Below are 26,546 nucleotides of genomic sequence, written 5' to 3'. Positions count from 1 at the left end.
CATAATTGAAGATTAAACAAATCTTACTATGAAATCAATAGGTTTACACCCTCTTTTATCCAGATATGTCAATTCTGGGTAAATACTCTTTCCCATCTACAGAAAAAACTGTCCCTGACTGCAAAAAGTACATATTTTCCCATGTGCTCAGAATGACCATCATTTACTGTCTCACCAAAGGCTGATACTTCTTACCTGGAGGTTACAACTGTTCAAACCCTTAAAAGGGTTTTAGCAGTATTGAGCTGTCAGGTCAAGGTAGCATCCTTCCTACTATTCCAGTCTTTATCTGAAGTATTTACTCGCTTTGAGAAGCAATATGTGAACATATTGCTGTATTGTATTAGCAGAGTGAACAAACTAAAAGATCACAACTATCCTTCCACTGACCTTCTTTAGCCCAAATAGTCCTGTGGCTCCTCTGAGACAATATGTGGAGGTACTTATCCATATAAAAAAGATCCAGTTTAATTGTTTTGGCATGTCTGACTGGGGCTTTGGAATTTTCTCCCTGTCATTTTCAATTTTCTGAAGCTCTGTACACACTCAGAAAGTCCAAGGGGACAAGCATGGAAATAAGAGTATTATCTGAAAAATACTTGAGGTTGCTGTTCAGATGATCATTTAATACAGACAGTGTAATTGCCCTGCTCTTCTGCATAGTTAAAACACACTGCCGCTTTCCAGAACTTGTGTAAATGACATGAAGTGTCATCAATGCACTGCTGTCATGTGCAAGCCACACTTCTCTTTCACAATGTCCCTAGAGGAGGCCCAATGCAGCAGAGGGAAAAAACTGAAGAAAACTGTACTGTTCCAATGTTTTAAACCCTGTTAAAGTCATATGGCTGTTTTGGACAAACATCAGGATTCCTGAGATAGAGCTTCAGAGCTTCTTTCTGTGTCATGTGCATTAGTGGGGTATGTTTTAAGATCAGAGTGTAGCATGACCTTAAAACACATGAAATACCTGGCTGAATGGCTGAATAGATTTAATAACTCTTCATTAATTCCTGGAGTTTTTTCATAATCTTTCCTCAATTTGGAGGTGCCATCTTGTTTTTAATAAGGCCTACAGGGATGCTGGAGACAGACTCTTCATCAGGGACTGTAGTGGTAGGACAAGGGGGAATGGGTTCAAACTAAACGAGGGGAAGTTCAGGCTGGATATAAGGAAGAAGTTCTTTACTGTGAGGGTGGTGAGGCACTGGAATAGGTTGCCCAAAGAAGTGGTAAATGCTCCATCCCTGGCAGAATTCAAGGCCAGACTGGCCAGGGCCTTAGGCAACATGATCTAGGGTGAAGCAACCCTGCCCATGGCATGGGGGTTGGAACTAGATGATCTTAAGGTCCTTTCCAGCCCAAACCATTCTATGATTCTATTACTACAATTCATTAAAATTTCTAACTTGTGCAATCCCAGTCTCATCTTACTAAGGTATTTCTGCAGATTGATTCTGCGATTCCTTATGGTATTCAGGTACGCCCACAAATTTTCCCATTTCTCCCCCCAGTGATTTAAAGCCGCTTGCTCCACATCTCATACATGCTCTTTTTTCTCTGCACAATCCATTACCCCTTTTAGCATTCCCAGTCCCTGCCTGCTGCACATAATCTAGATTTTGCAATAAAAACTCACATCTCTGTTCACTGCATTGCCTCTGTTCAGTTCTTTTCTCTGTACTACGCATTTTTATTCTTCCTCCACCTACCTATTTTTCCTTTATGCCTTTTGATAATCCTTATTCTTTCTCTTGCTACTTTGATTTCTTCTGTCTTTTCCAGCTTTCTGTCTTCTGCTTATAATCTCACTTTCCCATATTTTTTCTTTTTGCTGTCACTCTCTTTCACAACTTCTTTCTCACTTGACTCCATCTCCAGAGTTTTGGACTGGGCTCCTACTTACTCTTTCTGCCTTTGTCACCTACTTTAATTATATGCTGTGCACGTATCTATATAAATATATAGAAAGATAACTTCTAAAAACAACAAACCACAAAGGTTGACCATAAAATTTCTCAACCAGTATATCCCTTTTTCTGCTTTACAAGTTAGACTGAAAAGTCCGTAACTACCCTCTTTGAAATATCATTCTTTCTTCTTGGTTTATTCTTTCAATAATCAGTGTAAAGACCAAAAAATAAGAAAAACAAAGAGGAGAGAAAATGACTAGACTTGGGAAAATGCTTTGAGTTCCATTCTGGTTTTTATTCCTTACTCGGGCAAAACTCCCACTGACTTGCAGATACAGACGTCTTCCTCTCTGCTGGAGAAGGGGCAAACTCTCAGTGTTCAGATAAATGAATCAGCCTTTACACAGTATCTTACACATACACTTTCTTTGCCATTGTGAGGAAAAGGCAGCTAAGTAGGAACCCAGTACAACCTTGTCTGTGGTCTTTGAAGGAGGGGGTTGGAAAACTACTACATTTTCAATAAATTCCATGGGGTTTTAGCCTTACAATTTCAGTTACTCAGCTAGAATGAATGAAGCCTGAAATACTGCTTAATAGTACTAGGCTGAATCAACAGCACTTAAAGTATTTTTATAATTTAAAACATAAATATTATATATACATTGCATAATTTTAAATATACATTAAACCAATACATTTTCTACTGAAACGCTACATATTTGAAATTCAGAGCTCACCATGAAGAATACCAGAGCAATCGCTTCCCAAACAAATGAGTACAAAAGATACAGCTAAGATCCTTCAGGGTAAAGCCCAAACCAAATTCTTTTTCAAAACTGTAATTTAGTCAAAGTTGCACTTGCTAACACAACAGATTTGTAAACACTCCTTTTATAGCTGCTGCTTCCTGCTGTTCTGACTTGTTCCTTGTGCTTTCTGTCCAAGCCTGGATGAATCAAAGCAGAGCTTTTTTGAACAAGAGTACCAAGAGTACCACTTGGCATATCAGAGAACATCAGAACTGAAAAACCCCATACTTGGCCTCTGCATTAAATGAGATTGTTGTATCTCAGTCCCACCAATTCAGAGGGATCATTTCCCCAGCTACATATTAATTCTTCATTTCCTAGGGGCAGCTTATTCATCTGCTAACCTTGTAATCATTAAAGTTGCCAGAACTCCCCCCTTTTCCCCTTTGCACACAGACAGATGCACAAATCATCCAATTTAAGGAGGTACTTAAAGCCAGAGATTAAATTAAGTTGGGGCTGTCTTGCCAACATGTTACAAACAAATAATAAAGAAATTCCAAGGAGAATTTTTTTTTTTTTTGTTAAAAAAAATAAAGAGAAAGTCCTCTGATCTTTTAAGTGCAGAGTCACATAAAAAGGGAAGAGGTCATGAACTGATCACATCATAACAAGACAGAAGTTACAAATTAACTTTTTTTTCTTATTCATATTTTCACATTTTCCTTATTCAGCTTTTTCATATAACTCTTAAGTCAGCATTCTCCTGAAGTTGCAGCTTTAATCACTAAGTAAAGCAGACTATATTAAATTATTACCTTAACCTACCAGATTTTTGTAATCTAAAATTTAAAATTACAGTAGTGAAAAAATTCAAAATCCAGCCCTCCATGCTCACTGGGAAAAAAAGGATAGCGAATAAGATGATAATGGAATAAAGCTGGGTATTACATACAGTCTTTTTACCTTATTTTTTTCTTCAGCCTTTGCAGCCTGTCTACAAACTGGATGCCAAATGGATGTACCTGGAAGTAAATTTAAAATTCTGCTTAATTCTGTTGCCCAATAAGAACCTTAAAAGGATTAAAATAAGAACGTCATTAAACCTGCCTATAAGGTTTTATAAATCACAGCATACTGATTCCACTGTCATCACCATTTCATGGATATGTTCAAAGCTAAAACTGACAACTTCTCAGTATCAGTAAGCTTGATCAGATACATTTTAAACACTAGATGCACTTCAGAAAGCTACATGTTACTTCAATATGTGAGATCAGTATCAAAACCTGAGTCCTAAGAAGTGTGATATGTGATCTCTGGAGCTCTTCCAGCCCAATCTCTTGCTCAGAGCAGGTCCCATTACAGCAGGCAGCTCAGTGCTGTGCATTCTGCGTATCTCCAAGGATTGAGAACACAGAGCATCTCTAGACAACCTGTTCTACTACCATGTTAAGTTTTTCTTTTTCCATGTGTGTAGTCAGAATTTCATGTTCTCTTATTATACATATTCTTGTAATAATCTGGCCCAGGTCATACTAAGTAGCACACTGTGATGGGATGAAACAGCATTTAACACTAGCTGAAAATCCAGTCTGTCTTTCTGAATTATTCACTGTACTGACTTTGTGCACTTCTCATATGTTTGTCTCTCATAAGCCAAATACTAGGGAACTGAATTCATTCAGGGGAATATCCATCTTGGAGAAAGCAGGAAATACAGCATAAACCAATTCTCTACTGCATGTAATTATGAAAGAGAGGATTATGAATTCCAGAAATGAAAGTAAACATTAAGTGTGTGAAAGAAACTTAATAGTTTTGCATTAGTACAAAGGAAAAAAAGATCTTTTTAAAAGTTGAACACAATGATAAATATTCAGTATTCAATGGAAGTGGACTATATAAAAGAATAATTTGTAAGCTTTAATAGTAAAAAGGAACCTTTATGTCGGTCTGAGCTCAGATAAGCTACAAATCAAAGCTTCCACACAGATAAATAATGTGAGTGCACTGCAACTTCTGCTTGACTAAATGGGAAGCTGAGAACCTTTGTGTTTAAATATTTAATGTTTATACTGGGTGGAGAGCACCAAGAGGAGTTATTGGAAATGCTTTGTTTTCACAGCAGTTTGATAGTTTTCTAACCAGTGGATTTTGGAAACAAGATCGAAACAGAAAAATTTCCCAGAAGACAGAGATCATTACAATTTATTTCACAAAAATAACCCAGATGAACCCAGACTCATGCAGTAAGATACTATCTATAAGTACAGACCAGATAAATTATGTTTACTAAGTTTCTGAAGTTCTTTGGGACTGAACCACAAAAGAAATATCTTTATAGCTCCTCTAAATTCAATGCTAATTTATCTTCCAATTACAAGTAGGTCTGAGCTTGTCCACTGACAGCATTTGTCCCAACTGCTTCATAGGTTGATGTAAATCTTCCCAATGGTATTAAGAAGTATTTAGATCAACTTTTTTTGAATTACTCTTATTGGTGGTCAAGCAAAACTGAGAAACTTTTTTACACAGAAGAACAAGGACCTTTTCAAACAAAAGTCATCCGATGGATGACCACTGATGACTCAATTTCCAACACCTAAAGGTACTTTATAGTAGTTTATTAAGAGGATGAAAAGCAAGTTATCCTGGGCTCTGACTTTTTTTTTTAATCTAACACATTAAGTAAGGCAGCCCAAATACTTAATCACAGATCTTTTGTTAAGTTAAATGGAAACTGTTCCTCATGTGAAAATAAGTATTTGGTAGTAAGCTGGAATGAATGTTTCATGCATTAGAAAATAAAGTGATTAAGAAGGGTCCAAATTAACAGGACCTGTGCATACTTTGCGATTATTTGAACTAAAAGTCAGCACAAAACCTAACAAATATCCACCGTTACAACAAACTGAACTTAAAAAAGAGAATCACTTGCAACCCAGTTTCAGAGAGTTTGAAATCTAGAATCAGATTTGCAGTTTGATATCTTTTTTCTAAAGCATTGATTTCCCATGGGATTTTAGTACTGCTAAACTACTTTGCAATTGGAAGAACCACAGCATTTTCTGGCTCCTGAGGGAGAATTCATGAGCACAGACAAGGATCATTATGTCCTTTAATGAGCTAGTTCTTGTTGCAAACCAAACTGACAATAAAATTGTCATTTTAAGTAACGTACTAAATTATAATTAGATTTTACTGAGACCACTGTTGTGTTTTAAATAAAGTCTAACTTTTCCAGCTTAATGAATGATTTCAAAGTATGCTTCTAGAAAACTGTGGACAACTGCAAAGTTCTAATGCAGATCTGGGCAAGCATGTGATTTTAGGATAACACACCAGCCCTACAGTTCCCACATCCTACTGAGCTTCTCTTTTCTCTTTTCCTTTGAAAAGATACTGCCAGTCAAAGACATAGGCAAAATTTTCTCTGGTGTCCGACCTTGTATTTAACTGTGTAGACATCATTTTACTTGATTACTTTAGTACAGCTAAAAGTTGCTACATATGAAGTATAGGGTTTAGCTCATATCTATGTTAAATAACTTTTTTCCCCCCATTGAATAAATTATTGTGCAAGTCCTTCACTGAAATTCCCTGACAAGAAACTGAATTTCTCCTGTGCAACCTTATGACTGCGTAAGGTACAGGTGTATTCTGTGGTAAGGGCTTCTGCTCCATGGCATCCTCTTCTCCACTCTCTAAGGGCACTTAGGTCTGACTGAGAGGAATTCAGGTAAGGACCTTCAGATTTTCTCCTCATACTCAAATGGGCAATGAGTACCAGACTGGTCTTAGGACTGCAACAGCAGCTTTAGGGGACCTGGTATCCCACATGCATGTTAACTTTCATCTGGACCACTTACCACTGTAGAAAAACCCCACGTTTTCAGTAAATGGAACATTTTAATAATCCTCACTGTCAAGTACTTCCCTTCCATCTTCAGGAAATAAGTGTTACCACTCATCCTTCTGTGATTCACACTTGCTATTGGATTTTAACTGAGAAAGAAGTAGTAGGTGAGTAAGAAGCAACAATGGTTTGTTTTTGCTTTTCCATTGCATTGTTCACTTTATTTGGTAGTTACGAAGTGAGAATATGGGCAAAACAGCTCACCCATGCTAACCAGTATGGGCAAGAGGGCCATGCTGCCAAGTGTGTTTTGCATTTTGGGTTTTTGTTTGGTTTTGTTTTTACCTTGAAGATACATTTCTTCTCCTTCTGCAAACATCTGGTTGCACCTGACACATCGTGCGCACGTTGGGTGATAATGTTTTTCTCCTGCCTGTTTGGGAAAAAAGGTAGAGATGATTAAGTAGACTGATCAATTTAGTGGCTTCACTATGAAGAGTTTTTCTCTCATCCTCTAGAATATGACTAATTAGAGTAAATCAGTTAATGTCAATTAATTCAACAATCTCCTACAACCACAATGTAAATTTTTTATTATTGACAATTCATGACATAAAATGAAATAATGGTCTTGCCTACACAAACCTGAAAGTTAATGTGCAATAGTTAAGTCTCTGAATTTACAGAATGGAAACAATTTTATACGGCAAACACATATTCCCTGTAAACAACCATCATGCGCACCAAGTGCAAGGCAACTTAGGACTCACCTGATCAAGGAAGTTGGGAAGACATAAGCTTGACTGTCCTGCTGAATAGAGAATCTTCATGTACAGCAAGAACCACCTTGGGGAATGAATGTTTGTATCTGCTTTGAAAGTGTCTTGCAGCTAATGTGTACTAAAGGGTTTCCATGATGAATGTGTGTAGTGTGCCTATAGGGCTATAAGTTCAGAGCTGACACTTCTGGATACTGTGCACTAAGTCCCTCACACAGACAAGCCAGAGCTTTGTCACTTAGTTCTGAGATTACTCCACAAAATTTAATACCACCATTTTCAATGACTGGAATGAGAACAGGACTGAGTCCTAAATTTGCTCAGAACAGCTTAGTAACACAGCAATTTTCATAAATTTAAATTTCCAATTACCTTATAACCCCATTAATTTAAATTGTTTCACCATTGACCTCTGTGGATTTCTCAACAGGAGACATCTACCTGCTACAAAGGAGCAAGGGCCTATCTATGTCAGAACATTAATGTGTCACACAGACAAGGCTGAAGTTAACCTCAAATGATTATCCGACAAAAAAGATCTTGGATCAAGGGATTTATGCAAAGCTCCATTTTGGTAGCTTGGCCAAAATTCAGTTCTATGGCTGACTGTGGGCAAGTTTGTTAGCTCTGGTTCCCACAGGCAAGGACAGCAGCACCGCAAGGCAACGTTGGCTTGAGCCAGTGACAAAAATAGCATTCAGGGAGTTGTGTTTTTCTGAGTGAACAACATGGGCCAGCCCCTACAAACCGCACCCCTACCCCATCTTTCAGATGACACCCACAAATCAGAGTTCAACAGCTCAATGCTGGCTCTTGTGCATGCTCCCACACCCCTCATTCTTCAAAACCACTACATAACTGAAAGGCAAATCTTGGCATCTTCTTCCTCCTCTTTTGACCCCACACTCTTCTGTGCTAGATAGGATGGCCATGGTTTAAGTGGCTTAAAGTCAATGCCACTTGCATTATGAATAAAACTAGGAGACCAAGTAACTCTGAAACTTAGAGCTAAGTTAAACTAAGTTTAACTTAAAGTTTAAGTTAAATCTGACTTCAGCAGAGGTTCTTCTGGAGTTAAAAACAAACAAATTTTGATCCATGTAGAATGTCTCATAACCTGCTTATCTGAAAAACGATGGCAAATGCTACTAGGATTGTGTGTGCCTTTAAGAAATTACTATCAAGTATTGTCCCTCTGTCTTCAGAGTGTAAAAATGTAAATCCTCCTTCTATTAATCTAGAAATTTAACACTGTTACCACAGGGATGACCTGTGTTACTCCTTCTTATTGACTGAATGTCAAAGCTTTCAGAGGTATTTATACTCAAGAACATCATCATTGGTGTCTGGGGGATATTTTGCTCTTCACAATATCAAATATAGGAATGTGGTAAATTTAGGTTACAGAATCTCTGGGTTTACTTCATCAGTTTTAACTTCATTCACCTCTGAAACCTGTTGCTGCATTTTAAATCAGCAATAAGGAAGAGCAACACATCACATCAAGATTGCCATTTTGAAAACTGCTTTCTTCCAGTTCACTCTTCTTGTTATGGTGTCATTTGTGCAGACCACAGAGTGACTTTTGCAGCTTTAGACATGGAAGATGGTCACTACTGCGTCGACACCTTGAAGTATCAGACCATGAAGTATCGCTACTGGGCTTAAACCTTGAGTTTAAAATTGCTTGCCTGAGTGCAGGTGTTTAAGCACAGAAGCGTATTTAACCATCACCAGATAAACGTAGGTTTGGAATATCAATCTGAAAAGAAATATCATTTCCCTTGGAAGATTACACTACACAAGCACTGCTAATGCAATGCATAGCCTCAATAATTCAATTGATTTAGCACAGCTGATACAGTTTCCAGGCTAACACTCTCTAGGGGAATTTGATTACTCCTTTGCTAAAATAAACTGTCAGAACAGATGTGTTCTAATATATCAGAACCTGGATACATCACAGAATAAAATCTATTTCCCCAAATTTAACACTACAACCAAATACATAATTTTAATTCACTCTATATAGTGACTAATATCAACCGGCTGTAGAACAGCACAGAGAGACCTCTTTTACAACTTAGATACAATGATAACAAAAATCAAGGGAGAAAGGTATAGTGATCCTTTTGCTGACGCTCACTCCGGGGAAACTCCAATGAATTTTGAATAATTACCCCTGAATTAAAATGGGACATACTCAAACTTTTCATATAACTCTAAGTGCTTCCAATGGGTTTTGTTCCCCTGTTTTAGAAATTTTTAATTCTGCTCCTCTTCTAACCAAAGCACAAAAGACAAGACATGGTACTCTGCATCACTTCAAGTATTTAACACAGAGCACACCATCTTTATAAATAAGAAGCGATAGCTGAACCTGAGTCTAGGGACTTGATGCAGGAATTAACTAATAATATTCCCTGATACGTTTATACAGTTACCCTGATTAGATACTATAAATTATATTCATATCTAGGACCGGGGTGTGTTGGGTCCGAATGGGACTCATAACCTCACCTGATTACATGCCACAGAGGCTTTTATCAGTGTTCTTTCTCCTCTCTCTTCAGACTATTTCAGAGGCTTCACCTCATAGATGAACAATCGGGTCCAGCAGAACACAGAAATTTTATAAGCTTAGGGCATAAACTGTTCTATGTTTTCAGTTTTGTTGTAATGATGGCCTCGTTATTTTTTCTTTTCTTGGTTATATTGATGTGAGAGTTTAATGCAGCAAACAAATTCCCAACCATATGGTTACTTTTACTTTGCACAGTTTGAAAGCTTAGTTTGACAGATTGTTGTCTCAGTGTTTAATAAAATATCAACACACGCTTAGCACAGAAGAATTGACATTCATCTCTGGGAGATCTCTTATAGTTCAAATGGTAGACTGTAAGAAACCTTCTCAATATCCTACATTTGCACCAGGTCTTTGTGCCCAGGCATCCAGATGTGAAGACAGCATTATTATGAAGATCAACTTAAAGATTAATTCTCAACTGAGATTTCCGCAAACCTGAATAGCAAAGCATGTCCTTAACAACACAGTACACCACCAAAGTTTAATTTCTCTTCAAGTGACTATACCAGCTTTTCACAACCACCTAGTCAAAGTCTTCGTGTGTAGTTTAAAAGTGGAGTTAGAACAGTCCTCAACATTCTGAGACAAAATATTATGAATTACTTCATTCCCTTTGGGTATGAGGGACTGCTTTGAATGGTAAATCTTCTCTGTACAGCGGGCAGAGCCTTCTAGGCTGGGTCAACATGAGGAGCATTCTCCCAGAAGAGCTGAGGACCTCCCTGCACACTCTGCCCTAAGCATGGGAGGCACCACAGTGTTGCTACCTGTCCCACAGCACATTGGCAAGTAAATCCATCCTTCACTTAGAACCACGAAATTCTATGACAAAGTGCATACAATCGCCTTCTCTTATTTCTTATAACCTCAAGGCTTGAACTAGATAAAAAAAAAGAATGATCGTGATGTGACAAATATGAATCACATCGTTTCGAGCACAATTTGAAGACAGTAAGGGGTGTTATAAGTCTGTTGAGCAGCATGAACACCAGGCCTGGGAAACATGCAACGCTAGCAAAACCAGAGTAATTAATGCCAGAAGGAACAACCTTAACTAGTTAAGGTTGGGTTTTAAATTAGCTGTCATCGCTCAGGAAAAAGATACTACATTATTGCAGACAGCTCAGCAAAAACCTCTGCTCATTCTCTGGCTGTGGCTGCAGTAACTGATGAAAGGATAGAATCTATAAAAGATGATATGTATAAAAATTGTAACTCTATCACAATGACACTGCTCATCTGGCCTCTCATACTGTTGCTAGGAGTATGACTGATGTAATTTTTTACTGCAGTTGATGAGTGACAACTGCTTACGGATTGACACATGAGGGATTGAACCAGAGCAGCCTAAAGCTCAAAGCACGAGCTGAGCCCTGGAAGGAAGACTCAAGATTTCTAATGACTCTCTCACCAGTGAAGTCTAAGTACATCCTATCTCACTGCATTACTCAGTAAAATAGCTAATAAAGGGAAGAAGTAGACAATCATTTAATGTGTTAAATAAAGTCATAACTATTTGGTTTCTTTCCTGAAAATGAAGTTTTCAGTAAACTTTTTCCCATAAAAATAAAAAATAATTATAATAAAAATAATAAAAATTATCTTGTTATCAGAATGTGCAGTAGTAACTGACATCTTTTACTACTCGGAGTAAAGAGTATGTGGAAGTGAGGAAAGGTTAGACTGCTGCAATGATTCAATCATATCAAAGCATATTTTCCATTTTGAGGGTATGATACAATACAGGTTGCTGTAATAGTGTGTTATTACCACTGAGTGTTATCTATTGAGATAAGTCCAAATCCTGCCCTCGTCATATAAAATCTCAAAATGAAGTCCTAACTGTATCTTATCCTGAACAAAGGTAATGGAAGTCAGCCTATAAAGCACTGAGCCTGCTGGTATGCCAAGGCATGGTGTAGTTGCATGACCCAGAAACAAAGCCCACAGAAGCCTGGTATAAAGCATTCTTAGTTAGAAGCTTTTTCACATGGAACAAATCTGTTGGAGAATTGGGTCATCACCAAACAACCACCTGTTCAAGCAAAAAGAAACAGAATAAAGCAGAAACCTGCTGACAATCAATAAGCCTTTCAACCAGGCAGCATCTCACCCTGAAATGAAGGACTAAAGCTCTTACGAAAGACACAGGACTTCACTGCTGCTGTCTACGTGGAAGGGAGTTGTTATTTGGGATGGGAAGGGGAAAAATATTTAGGTACTGTTCTGATGGGTGGAAGTTTAAAATGTCAATAAGACAATAAATATTTCCTGAATAATTTTCATTCACATAGACATTCTCATTCATTCGTTCAAAGGCACTGAGATTTCTTCAAGTGGACTTCATAATACAGCTAATAGTAGAAATATAATTCAGTTTAAAGTCAGGAATTGTGCAAGGGCACCATAGAATGATAGAATAATTCAGGTTGGGAAGGACCTCAGGAGGTCATCTAATCCAACCTTCTGCTCAAAGCAAAGTTGATGCTCAATCAGATCAGTCTGCTCAGGAATTTATTCAGTGGGATATTGAAAACCTTGAAGGATAGAGACTCCACAATCTCTAAGATTGCTCCAATGCTTAGTTATCCTTACACGCTCATAACTTTGCCATTGCATCCACACAGTGGCATATTATGTGGACTATACTGGCCCCATAACCTGCATTCTACAGGGAATTTTCAAATTAGAGTGATGATATTCAGAAAATCAGATAACCTTTGTTGCTTGGAGTACAATACTCTGCACAGTTACCAGCCTTAAGTGTAAGCACAAAAAATCTCCATCATGTTTCTAGCAAAGCCAGCGTTTTGCATATATTACAGAAGAACTTGAAGAATTACTCGGTACTCAGTAATAGTTGTATACAATAATGGTTAAGTTAGTAAACAGCTATCATGTTATCTACTGGGCATGAAGGGACAGGCAACATTACCAAGGCAGAGGTATTTGGCAAAATATTTACTGCTTATGTTATAACAACAGTGCAGACGACAGAAAAGTGGAAGAGCCAGGGGACAAAGAGAGAATTATGTAGAGGAAAACTCTTACTAATTCCCTTAGTCACAGTGGACCTGACTCACCACTGAGTCACTTCAGCAGCGTGCCAGGGCAAATGAACCGTTTTCAATGGGGTTTACACCAGTGTAAATGTAGTGTAGTGTTTTGAATCAATCCTTCTCCTCATCTTCTCCATACTGGATTCATTTATCATCTCACTAGATGCCAAGAAACAGTCATGTCAAATGTTCAGTACATGCACCTGCAGCATTACTTAGAGTTTCAGCTGCCTCACATGTACAGTTATTTCATATTGTCTTGGTTCTGGCTCATCTCTCTGTACTTTGCAGAGCCTTGAGACTTCCCACCCACATCTGAGTCATTTTTTACTGCCTCCCACACACTCTTTGTTCTTCCAGGTATAAAGTGCAGATCAAATGTACCAACAGGGACATTTATCTGAGAATGATAGTAACCAGACTCATGGAAAGAGAGTTTTCTAATGCTTGTGCTAGAAAGAAAAAAAACCAAAAACCCAAAACCTGAAAAAACAAACACATTAACATCCTAAAGGGAATAATTAAGAAAAAGAAAGAATAGAAAGAAAAATCAGTGCTGTTATAGCTGTAATTCCATTCTGTGACATCTGCAAACAAGTTCTGACTCAAGAGCAAATTCAGCCCTGCTGCAGAGTCAGGCAAAAGTTGGAAAAGGCCAATAGTGTGGTTTTTTCTACAGAATCTGGTACATGATCTTGTAAACCAAAATGGTCTGTCATGCCTGAAATCACTGATTTTGCACTCAGTTGCGTTTGTTATGCAATGAGTGATCTGCCCCTTTTGTCTTTTTCTTCTCAGCTTTGCAAATTTTTCTTGCCACCCACTGAGACTGGAAGAGCTGTTTTCCATTTGCTCAACAATCCCCTTCATTTCTTTTCCACTTTGCTCTTCCACTCCTTAAAACCCACTTACAGGCCAAGACAAGCTGCAGCTGGCTCTCACGTCGGCCATCCGTTGATAGGGGAGAGGGAGTGCAGAAGGAGGATGATTTGCAGACATATTCTCCTTTATTTTAAACTTTGCAGCTATGCATTTAGCCCACCCATTTCAGAAGGGGAGGAATGAAGCTGCAACCAACACCAAACAGCCTTGAAGAGGCAGCATGATTTATCAGATGAAGTCAGCACAGCTCTTTTCACACTGGTCATAGTGATCCAGGCTGCAAACATCTGAGGACAGAAGCTGTCTCTTATTCTGTGCTTGAATAAAGCCTGATATTTAGAATCCCCAAATTTAGTTGGGTCTAGAAATGCTGCTGTTATATGCAGAATTGGTATTAATAGTCCTTCCTGGAAGTAGAAAGCTGCTACTTTCAGACTCATCCACACATTTCCAGTTCAAGGTACTATTCAGAAGTTCTTACTTTGGGGGTGAAAAAAGAAATTTGAAGCAGCACAAAAAATGCTGAAGGCTGGCATGATGAAAATTCTTAAAGACACAAGAAATGAGACTGCTTTCCTGCTATTAGCAGACACACTGAACTGCTGTCACATGGGCCAGAGCATTCTGCAGACAGTTTCCAAAGGCAATGGGCACTAAGTGCACTTACAGCTGCACCACTGTCATGGTTACAGGAGAAACCTGGAGGAGGCACTTGTGCTGTTGGCTGGATCGTGGGTAGGTACAGGGCACTGCAGAGCAGTGGCTTTGCTGACCACAGTGTACCCCAGGTGCAAGTCAGATCACCAGAAATTAAGGAAATTATGCAAAGCAACAGGATGAGGAACTGAAGACATCCAAAAAGTGCAACATTTACATTGTCAAAATATTCAAATGCTGACAAATACTACTAGATAATAATGCATCGCCACAGCAACACATTGCGTAGAGAGGCATTGTAACACATACTGTAAGCTGCGTCTGAGGCTCAGGAGGTATCAAGGTGACTATGGGAATCGCTGCTTTGATGCTTCAATTAATCTATTGAGATAGTTTAAGATAGTTAAATGGCATTATATTTTTGCATAATTTGAGAAGGCAGTGGACATCATGCACCCATCTGCCCAGCTCAAGAGTCTAAATCTCTAACACATACAAACCCACACAAGCACAAATGCACAGCAGCACTCGTGGAGATTTCTTCTATACATATGAAAGAAAACCTCAGCAGAAAAGCAAGCAACTCAAAACAAAAAAAACCCCACAAATCCTGCAATAATCATTCTTCTCTATCAACCAGGTTCCCTCAAAATCTGAACTTCTCTTTTGGATTATTCAGAAATAGTTTTCAGAATCCCTTACTTCGGTAAAAATGTAATAGGCTTAAGCTATTACCAAATGCAACTCTGCTCTTCCTCAATAAACCTAAAAACTGATTTACAGAGTAAAAGCTATGCAAACAGCTCCTTTTAATATGCACTGTTTTTTCCTGACATGTTAACAATTATTTTTAACAGTTCAGATAATAAATATACATAGTTGTAGCTCTGTATCTCTTTCTGGAGAAGGAAAGTGGTTGAAAAAGGGAAAGGATGAAAGTGGGATAAAGAGGAATGTATCTAAAACAATACAATTGGACTACAGAAAAGGCTAAAAGCTAAGGTCAAAAACATTTGCATCGCTATTTATATGCTTGTTGATAGCATTTTTAATGATGCTTGTTTTAAAGCAGAAAGTCTAAGTCAACTGCCAATTAACACTTACCCAGCCAAGTTCAGATACTATTAACTGATGATCAACCTACCTTTGCAAACCAGCAGCCCCAGATGAATGCAAGCAGCACTGAAACAGAGACTGTTCTCAAGCTGCAAAATGCCTTGCATCTTAGCAAACACTATGCATTGAAAGTGCTAGTTAATGTTTCCTACCTTGGATGGTTTCCTTTTGCAAGAGCTAATGCTGATTTATTTAGAGGTATCTCTTTCTGTCTTCTCTCGTGATAGGAGAAAACTGGTGTAGAGAGCAGTTTCTAACTGAAGACTAGTACTGACACTTGGATCCTTTTGCTGCTCTGACAACCTTCGCACGGCTGCCCATGCTACATGAAACCCTTCGTTCTTATAGACAGAGCTGCTTTTATTGCACGTTTCAGTATTAATGCTTATATTATAAGCTGCTGCTCAAGTACCTTTCACACATCACTAGGTTTTGTTGTTAGTGAAACAGCAGGGTAACAGACATTTCAGAATGAACCATTCTTCCACGCTGCAGGCAGAAATTGGTACACCCTGCTGTAAAGAATTAGTCTCATCTCTCTGCTATACCGAGACTTTCGGAAAGGGAAAGGCAATTGATTTACAAAGTGGATGTGGCTACAAACAAAAGTGGCAAAAAGTGGCTTAACCCTAGGGCAAAGCAAAAAACACATACAAAAATTAACACTCATTTTTTAATTAATAAGTCACTGAGGTATAAGTGGCGTTTAGCTGACATATAAATTATTGCCATTTCTAGTCTCATTCCTGCCTAATGCCTACTGCGTTTGTTCCCTTATTTTAAGGTAGCATATGCCCGTGATTAACAGATTTTGAAAAGATATATTGATTATACTTTGTCAGACCTTTACACATACATATAATCCATAAAAATGTTAACCCTTTCTTCCCCCACATATACTGAGTGCCATGCTGCCATGTTAGGATGTCAGACACAGCAGTGGGACCCATCTTTATGTTTAATAAGCGATACAGCCATTTTCACCAGCACTTGTAAAACACATTTACATGACAGCCATGTAGGTTTAAATCATGGGACAGTTGTAGACAGAAGTCTAATCAAGTACTGAAAATACCCTTCAGTGGTTACAGAAGCAGTTGGGTTGCATGTAAATAAGCCCCAAAAGACCTTTCCAAAAGCATAACTTCCAGTGTGCTCCACTGTCAACTTTTATTCACATGAAATTCAGAACATTGGCTAGTAGCAGCAGAGATTTAGCCTGTTCATCAGCTACCACTACAGCTGGTTATGGAGGCCTGCTATGAGGCAGCTCAGCCTAGCCATTGCTGGGCTGCAGTTGCCTATCCAAGCAATCACAGTTGATCCCCTCACAGTGTATACTGCATTTGCCATCAAAACATCCCCAGGAGGTTTTCTTTGGATATGAAAGCTGCCTATAACAATGCAGGAAATCATTAGCTGAAACAGCAGATGAAGGGAAGCCCCCCCCCAGCTCATATCTTGCTATGGGGTGTCAATATCAACAAAGCCACAGAAAAAAACCCACACTCAGTGCGAGATATATCAGGGAAAGTACTTTCTTTAGTAACAGTGGAAGGGGTTACTCCAAGTGCACAAGGTGGTAGTGAGACATCATCTGGTGTACAATGTTCATGCATGCTGACAGAGTGTGGTTCCAGCTAGCAACATATGGCGAGAATGTCCACCAGCATCACCAGAAGAGCCTAAGGCTGACTTTACTTTTTTGAGGGGTAATGGTTTTAAACTAAGAGGGAAGATTCAGGCTGGACGTGAGGAAAAAATCTTTTACAGTGATGGTGCTAGAATACTAGCACAGGTTGCCCGGAGAGGTGGTGGACGCACTGTCCCTGGAGACATTTAAGGCTAGGCTGAATGTGGTTTTGGACAACCTGACCTAGTTGAAGATGTCCCTGCTCATTGCAGGGGGGGTTGGACTGGATGACCTTTGAAGATCCCTTCCAACCCAAACTATTCTGTGATTCTATGATTTATGAGCAGAGGAGAATTTGGTTCATTCAGTTTTTCAAAACTAAAAGCTGAGAGAAACTAAGGCTGTTTTCTATAAATTATCCTTAGAGTTCATCAATTAAAAGGGAGAAGATAAAAAAAAAGCTAAAAATCAAACTGTATCCAAAGAATTAGTAATTATGCACAGACCACTTTAGAATAGAGAGGTGCCGGAAGTGAGACAAAGTTTCTAAATACGGGATGGTAAGGAAACCCGGGCATGTTTCCCAGAAGAGGGCATCAGGAGGAGTCACACAGCTCCTCCACACACCTCAACAGACTTCCAAGCCTCTGCACAGCCTGTTGTATGGGAAGGGCCAGGAGGTAGGCAACCCACCTCTGCTTCCTCCGAGCAAAACACAGCTAGAAGACTGATTAAAAATCATGAAACAAATGGGAAGGGTTTTCTTGATTGAAAAGGATTTGCATCAGGCTCTGAACTATCTTGTGAAATAAAGTATATTTTTAGAAAAGAAATAGGCAAGTACACTTATTTTGTCTATTTTTACGATATGCTCATTAGCACAAGTTCAGATTTTAATTAATAAATAAGTGCTTGTGATAGAAAAAGAGAGGAAAAAGTATTTTTAGTGCCAAATGCAGAGAAATAGATTGCAACATGACAAAAGGGAAATGGCTGGTTATAAAAATCAACAGCTCGTTATTTTAAAATGGGTTTATTTTCTGTGTTATTGCCTGGTTTTAGCTATTGCTGGATTGGCAACAGAGCTATAGCATAAGCACTAAAAAGACACCTTTTTCTCCTGAAAGGTTTGCAGTCACACAGCATTTTAAGTCAAACTATAAACTCCAGACACCTCTTGATCCCCCATTTAAGCTGGTAGGTTTATCAACATATAGGGTTAGTGATAAAACATCGCAATTTCTAGGAGAGGACTGACGCTGCATTGAACAGTGCTCTGTATGCTTCATGAGCAAAGGGAACCTTGACCACAAAAGCACAGGTGGGCAGGGTTTTTTAAAAAAGAACAGCAAAACTGTTGCCTTTGAAAGCAAAAGAAGAATTTATGGTCTCCGCAAACTAGCTGCTCAGTCCCTTTTGTTGCTTTTCCAGTTCAAGTTCCCTGGGAGACTGGGGCCAAGCCAAGGTGGATTGGAAAGGAAGAAAGAAACAAGAAAGGAATTCTAAACAGAGCTATCCTGTGTTTAAGCCCACTTACTACATGGAATGAATCTGGCCCTAACAAAATGGACCAAAGGACGAATTTAAGTAAATCATCATTGTATTTGGCTGGCAACCTACAAAAACAGTTATCAGTAACTCACACTAGTTGACTGCTCCTTCCTCCTTGGCTGAATAAACACTTAAAATGAACAAGTGTTGGAAAGGGAGACAATATTATAAAATCTGGGCACACAATAATTGTGGAAGCAGCTGTCCTGACATTATCACAGAAATCAGAGATGGAAAAAATCCTATTAGGTCATATAGTCCCTCCCTTTGTCATTGCAGGACTGTTCCCTAACATAGATTTTCCAGTCCCTTGTCCAATCTTGTTTTAATACTAAGTGATAGCTTCCAACAGCTCCCTTGGGAAACTATTCCTCTGCCTATTAAGCACTGCTGTCAAGATTTTCCCCCACTTTAGCAGCAATTTGCCCTATTATTTCTGTGTATCTCCAGATTATATTCAAGATGGTAAAAAAAAATACTGAAGTTTTGAAAAATGGTTCAGGATTCCAGACAATTCCACAGAAAATACATCCTATAATGAAAACCAGCCATGGCTACTTTTTACTTTTTTTCTGTCTTCATGACCAGGAGAATTACAAACATATCAACGAGTGACAAACATACACTGAGTTTGATACCAGACAGACGGAAGAGATCAGCCCCAATTCCAAGCCTTTTGAACAAGTCCATCTGCTGAAGACAAACAACAAATGACTAAACCATGTTAGCTATGGATATGGTCTCTGCGTTCTTTCTAATCTGTTTGCTTAAGTCATGACTTTTAGTCTATCTTTCTAATGAAATGAGGTGTGCACTACCTCCTCACCTGACTGCTCTCCATGGTCAACACTGAAACTCAATGGCCATTTAAAGGGATACCTTGTAGAAGTCCAAATGCTCATGGAAATCACAGGCTGACCACCACAGAAGGAGCCTCACACAGAGTATTATCTCTTTACCATGTAAACAGGCAGTGGAAATGTAAAGAAAGCTCTTCAGATGTTTTACTGGGAAGCAGAGGGTATGGGAGCAGGCATTTTGGGAGATGTCATACTGCGACAGCGGAATGCTAGGACACAGCACACGCACCCGTATTCAAGCTTCATCAGTTTTGTTGCACACAAACAAGAATTGCTTTATACAATCTTATGGAAAGAAGGTTATACACCATAAAGTTTCCAAGTTGTTGTAACAAGCCTCCAGATACTAAATACCACTGTACCTGTTCAAATCCATTGCCTGCTTCATACTAAGTTCATCCTAGCTTTCCTGACAGTGACACTATCCGACACTGCTGTGCTTTTACAGATTGTGAAAGTCCTTTCTCCTCATGTTTTACTAAAAAAGGTTTCAGAATCTTGTATCAGCATTTCTTCCACAACTAAATGCCACAGACTTCAATCCAAGTTGCTCCCAGCCTGCACCAGTATCAAAGAAAGAAGAAAATCAGTGCTACAGCACTGTCATCGAAGCAACACTGGGGATGAGGAGATGAGGTTGGCATACATGCACCAACCAAAAACATCACCTCAAACTACAAAGACATATGTAATCAGTCATGGTAAAATTCCTACTATAGCTTTAAAGAACTAACTTTTCTCAAGTTTGTTGTTGGTCCATCTATAACAAAACCAAGGAATTCTCCTCCCGTTCAGTATGCTCTTACCCAGCAGTTAGAAGAAACAGGTATAGACACAAATCCAACTTAGTACTGTTACTGTGCAAATCTTTTCAACTTTTTTTTTCTTTCACCATCCACAGAGCCAGTAATGACCCAGTTCTTAACCATTTCACACCACATGCTATTGTTTAACCATATTGTGCGTAAAATATTACCAAATAAGAGTATTTTAGTACAGATATTTCAAGGCAAGAACAGGACAGAAAAACACAATATTGTGAAGCCAAGAGAGTCAGTACAGAAATTGGTGCTTCTGTTCGTCTCCAGTCTTAGTATTAATCACTCCCTGTAGCCTGCTACGAGAAAGTGCACCTCTAATTTTCTATAGCTTTGACCACAAGATTCAGAGCAGCCCTGCAGAGAAGGACTTGGGGGTGTTGGTTGATGAGAAGCTTAACATGCGCCAGCAGTGTGCACTTGCAGCCCAGAAAGCCAACCGTATCCTGGGCTGCATCAAAAGAAGAGTGACCAGCAGGTCAAAGGAGGTGATCCTGCCCCTCTACTCTGCTCTTGTGAGACCTCACTTGGAGTACTGCGTACAGTTCTGGCATCCTCAACATAAAAAGGACATGGAGCTGTTGGAGCAAGTCCAGAGGAGAGCCACGAGGATGATCAGGGGGCTGGAGCACCTCCCGTATGAAGACAGGCTGAGAGAGTTGGGGCTGTTCAGCCCAGAGAAGAGAAGGCTGTGTGGAGACCTCATACCAGCCTTCCGGTATCTGAAGGGGGCCTATAAGGATGCTGGGGAGGGACTCTTCCTTAGGGACTGTAGTGGTAAGACAAGGGGTAATGGCTTCAAACTTAAACAGCAGAAGTTTAGATTAGATATAAGGAAGAAGTTCTTTACAGTAAGGGTGGTGAAGCACTGGAATGGGTTGCCCAGGGAGGTTGTGGATGCTCCATCCCTGGCAGTGTTCAAGGCCAGGCTGGACAGAGCCTTGAACCACTTGGTTTAGGGCGAGGTGTCCCTGCCCACAGCAGGGGGGTTGGAACTAGATGATCTTAAGGTCCTTTCCAACCCTTACTATTCTATGATTCTATGACACTCTTGCCTCTGCATTCACCTTTCTTCTCTATTGCATTGAACGTAAGTTAATTAGCTTCACCTTCAAAGCCCACCCTCTCTTACTACCTTTCCTTCCCTGTCAAAGGCTGACATCTCTGAAAACCTATAGCAGCTTCCACTGGTCACCTCTTACATTTCTGATGTTTTTTTAAATGTTTTCTTCTGTTTTGCCTCTCCCACTTGCGAAAGCTGTCTTTACAGTCTTAGAAGTCAGCTTTCCGAGATGTCTGTAAAAACATCTGATACTGGAAAAGCCTCCCATGCCTAACCCTAACATGGTATTATGCCATCTAGCATGGATTCACTGTTTCCTTTCAGTTGCTTCTCAGTTCCTACCTAGTTGTGTCTGCCATTCGGACAGTTAAGTCTTTGTATGACTCCCATCAGATTTTTCTCTGATGGAAGTCCTTTAGGACTTCTCCAGGCTTTCTTAACTGAGGAAGAGAAAGAAGTTAACTGAGTGACCTGGGGAAACTCTTCCTAACTCCAGTACTGCTAAGGCTTCACAAGATACAAGAAAAGGCAGAAAGAAAAACTGGAAAATCAATGACATTAATAAGATAACAATACAATTAGATGCAAAGATAAATTCTATTCAGATCAAAAGAATATATTCATTTCTGGGTGCAAAAATACATTTCAATTGATTCATTTTAGTTTTAAACCAGCTTCATCCTAACTCTGGGGAACATAGAATCAAAAAGCAGTAATTGCAAAGGAATTTAGCATAAGTATTTAAATGTGCCCAATAACCCATTCACTTATTAGTTCTGCTGCCTGAACATTCTCCAGCACCACCACAACATCCATTTAGGGAGTTTGTGTATTACCAAATCATTAACAGAAGAAACAAAAAAGAATTATAGAAAAAGTTCTTAGTATTCCATAAAGTAGCATTGAACTGTTGCATTAACACTCATTTGTAAGTACACAGCTACACTGAAAAGAGCAAGTCTCTTTGTACATTCTGAGATATTTTTTATCGACAGGTTCTCCTTACCTCGAGCACTCTTCCTGTGATGTACTTTTCACAGTTGTCACATCTAATACCAAATTTTGCATGATAGTCCGTTTCGCAGTATGGAACACCATCCCTAGGGAAGAACAATAGGACATACACAGATTGCTTTTCATATGCTTACAGGTTTTACTGGGAGATATACAGCTAAAATTTATTAATGCTTCAACACTTCATACGGAGTTTATGGACTTTCCCACCTCCCAGACATTTTTATTTAATAATTTTGTAAAATAATTGTATTCTTTTCTGTGAAGAATTGAATAGTTAATGAACTATTCTGGCCTGAGTCTACCACAATCCCGCTTTCCTGCTTTGTCACTGAATTCAGCCATCACCTCTTCCCTTGTCATAACACTGAATCTCTGAAACCCTTACACCATTTTTTGGTATAACGTTACTCATTAACTTCTTCCACATTTCTCCCCTACTTTGGAAAAAATAGGTATTTCTACATATTAGTCTTTCCCTCTTTACTGATCAAATTTATTTCACAACTTTACAAAGTTTTACACTTAGACCATTTAGCCGATGAATGAAAACAAACAGCTCTAGAAGAAACTGGAGACTCTTCTCCTGTTTCAAAGTGCAAGGTAAACATCATTAAATATAGTGTGTTACACTAAAACAGCCCATGATCAGTCAGATTTATTATCTGAGACATAATTTTATTAGACATTTCCCTGAAGAAACATAAAAATAATTTTATAGCACACAAGTTTGATTGCTTAGAGACTAACCTATAAGTTATCACAATAATTAGTTGAATTAATTGAAGCCAGTATGTTTCTTCTCTTGAGTTATTTTGCTTGGCATTTAGCTTTTTCAAAAAGAGGATTTAATGGTAATTATATCTTTAAAATTTATGGGGTTTTATTATTAAATAACAAGGAAAAAAAAAAAAAAAGCACTGTACCAAAATACAGCAGAATAGTAAAACATCTGAGATAATGCACAATCTTATTTAAGAACACCCTTTTATTAAATATTGTTTCTCCCCTGCAAGCTGTGAAATTAAATGTTATACTCCTATTAATCTAAACTCAAAGAATTGTTGAAAGTCAGTGGGACATTGGCTCTGAAACTCCATCATCTCTGGGCACCGGTGATTGAGTGAGTTAGCTGTTTAAGAAAACTTCATCATATCAACACACTTCTCTGAAGCAGAAATTAATCCCAGGTGCCTTGGCCAGTGAAAGCCCTGTATCTCACTGCACTGATATGAGTATTGACGTGGGACTTGGTCTGCATGTGTGCTTTGTGCTGCTTCTCATTGCTGTCATCACATCCAGTCCAAATCTGACAGCATAAGGGTCCAGAGCAGCACAAAAGCATGGTATGTACCTCCTTAATGAACTTTTGGAGAACATTTTTGCATATGTGAAACACATGGAAATGATAGGATGTGCTTGTTCATGTAACAGCATTGCGCAGAGTAAAGTCAAACATAGGTAACTAAGGGTGTATCTATGGGGATTTGCAGCATACTGCACCCATTCCTTTCCATAGCACAGCTGCTTTGTCAAGTCGCATTCCAGGTGAATGGACAAATTCAACTTTTTCTTTTTTTTTTTTCTTCTAATACAATTTAGTTAATAATTTATATCATAATCTCTAATCTTGTATATACCCCCAAACATACAAAAAACCAAAGGATATGAAATGTTAAATCCTTTGGTATTAAAAGAATGCTGAAAGTGAGTGTAAATGCTTCTCTATTTAACTTACTTGCTGATGTACTCTGCATTCAGTAGCTTGCCACATGTATTGCACTTAAAACAGCCCAAATGCCAGTGTTTGTCCAAGGCAACCAATGACTGCCCATTTTTAATTTCTGAACCACAGCCCCCACAATCTGCAAGAGAAAAATCCAATATGAGTGAATCATAGGCTTTAGATGGTCATGCAACAATACTGACTACTGCAGTATAAGGATCCGTGGGTGTCCTAGTAACAGGTTTGCGCAGTCTCTAAAGCTCGCTGCTGGCCGCTCGCTGACAGATGACAAGTGGTGCTGCCCTAATATTGCCCTAACATTGCTAGAAGACATGAACCTTTCAAAGAAAAAAAAATAATGACTTAGGTTTCCCAGTGACTTAGGTTTCATTTTAACACATTTATATGGTGTTTAAAATACACAAAGTTTTGCCAATTCAGTTTTCAAGTGTTGTAAATCAGGCCAATAAAATTAATAACAAAAACCTAACAGTCATGAAATTAAAACGAATAATTGATTCTTCATATTAGACTTTGCTTCTGGGTCTGAAAGCTTTACTTAGTATTTCAAAATTCTTTTTGCAACCATGAAAAAAAGCCTAAGCTTTTTTCTGATGTGAAATTCTGTAACCAGGAAAAATACACCAATACATGAGAGGCATTACACATTCCTGAGTAGTAGTGACATCGCAATATGTGAACGTGATGGCTGGCTATGTATTTATTAGTTGTAGAATTTCACTTATATAAAGCTCCAAAAAGTGGTAATCAAAATTTAATGTAAACCATGTCATAACATAGGATAGGCTCAGGATGTACCTGAACTAGCTATACTCCCCAGGAAAAGTAATTGAGAACAGTACTGTTTGGGGGGTTTGGTTGCTTTCTGTTGTTTTTGTTGTGTGGTTTGTTTGCTGTTTTCTTTTTTGTAAACAATAGATGCTTTTGACTATGCTAGGAAAAGCCAAATCTACTCTCAGATTTCACACCAACAGTCCACCAGTCAGCACCCTGTTTAGAGATGCTACGTAGACATGAGATTTGAATTTGGTTCACTATATCCTAAATGAATCCTTTAGTACTTTACAGGGTCTAGCTCTCATTCAGTCCTCACTCTGTAGATTCCTGTTTATGTATAGTTTTCTTATAGAATGTTAAAACAGTCTGAATATATGGAAAAAAATAGGGATAAATATCAGTAATAAACTGATTCTAGCATCAATATCTCAGTAACCCTTCAATTCCATACAATTATATCATCCAACTTCTGTGAAACCATGTATATATATTTAGGAATTACTCATATATAACAACAATTTTCTACAGAGAAGACAAACTCTAAGAGTCATTTAGAGATGCCAGAAGAGAAAAAAAAAAAAAAAAAACCACAACCATGTCTTGCATAGAAGAGAAAGATACATAAAAGCATTAAAAAAAAGATTTATCTAGTTATTAAGAAAACTCCAAACGTAGGAGCTCATTAAAACAGTCCTCTTAAAAACTTTCTGATTTAAGATTCTATTTAGTTGGTTACGTGACCCTAATGAGACACTCTGTTAGTGCAATTGTAAATGCCTCATTTCTGACAGCACAACAACAAAGGACAGTTCTTATTTTCCTTTAGCGGATTTGGAATGGATTAAGGGAGTAATAATATGTCTCTCTAATGTCACCCTGTAGAGCACCAATATGTGGAAACAAGCCCAGCACAAAAGCGTGTGCACCACAGATCAGAACATTTGAGTTTTGCTAATAAAAGAGAACATTTGGGTGTGTGCCTGGATTTAGTCCCACAAGAGAATAAATACTGCAGTATTCTGTAGTATCTATTCTTTAACTGCAATCAGAAATTCATTTGTGATCTGCCCTGCACTTGGGGTTCATGTGGTAATCTAATTTAATCTCACCAGTTGAGGGTTTATTTCACAAACTTAATAAAACACCGTGTGCTCAGATGTCATTCACCATTCATCTGGTTTAAGCTTGGGTGGTCAGAAATGAAGCATTTTGTGAGCTACCTTTTTCTTTCCAACTGCTGTTTTCTCTGTTAAGTTCCAGATAATTAAAAACAAATACTATAGTTGCTATGCCAACAGCGCCTATTGATGCAACATCCTTGTCTTCCTGTTTTGGATGCAGCATCCTTTGGTGACTCACCTAATTTCAACCAATAACTCTGCAGAACACATCATTTTCTGCTACATGTTGATATTCTTCCCTGAGTGCTTTTTCAACATCAACACTGCCACAAGAGGTTTTCACAGCTAGCGTTTTATA

The 26,546-nt window shown here is 38.5% G+C and overlaps 1 protein-coding gene across 8 annotated transcripts in view; it reads right to left on the bottom strand.

The window, feature by feature from the left end:
- The window catches only part of ABLIM2 (actin binding LIM protein family member 2), a 136,016-nt gene that overhangs the window by 46,758 nt on the left and 62,712 nt on the right, over positions 1-26,546 (bottom strand). For all 8 annotated transcript variants that reach the window (XM_030491446.1, XM_030491449.1, XM_030491447.1 and 5 more), the window contains exons 5-8: positions 24,282-24,408; positions 22,536-22,629; positions 6,870-6,957; positions 3,632-3,690 (exon numbers count right to left, since the gene is read on the bottom strand). In XM_030491446.1, the coding sequence (XP_030347306.1) occupies positions 3,632-3,690; positions 6,870-6,957; positions 22,536-22,629; positions 24,282-24,408 (368 nt within the window). The remainder of the gene's footprint in view (positions 1-3,631; positions 3,691-6,869; positions 6,958-22,535; positions 22,630-24,281; positions 24,409-26,546) is intronic.

This window comes from Strigops habroptila, chromosome 7, assembly GCF_004027225.2.
Source record: "Strigops habroptila isolate Jane chromosome 7, bStrHab1.2.pri, whole genome shotgun sequence".
Classification (NCBI taxonomy): domain Eukaryota; kingdom Metazoa; phylum Chordata; class Aves; order Psittaciformes; family Psittacidae; genus Strigops; species Strigops habroptila.
The sequence above is the reverse complement of the archived record's forward strand: the minus strand, read 5'-3'. Positions and strand labels throughout refer to the sequence as shown.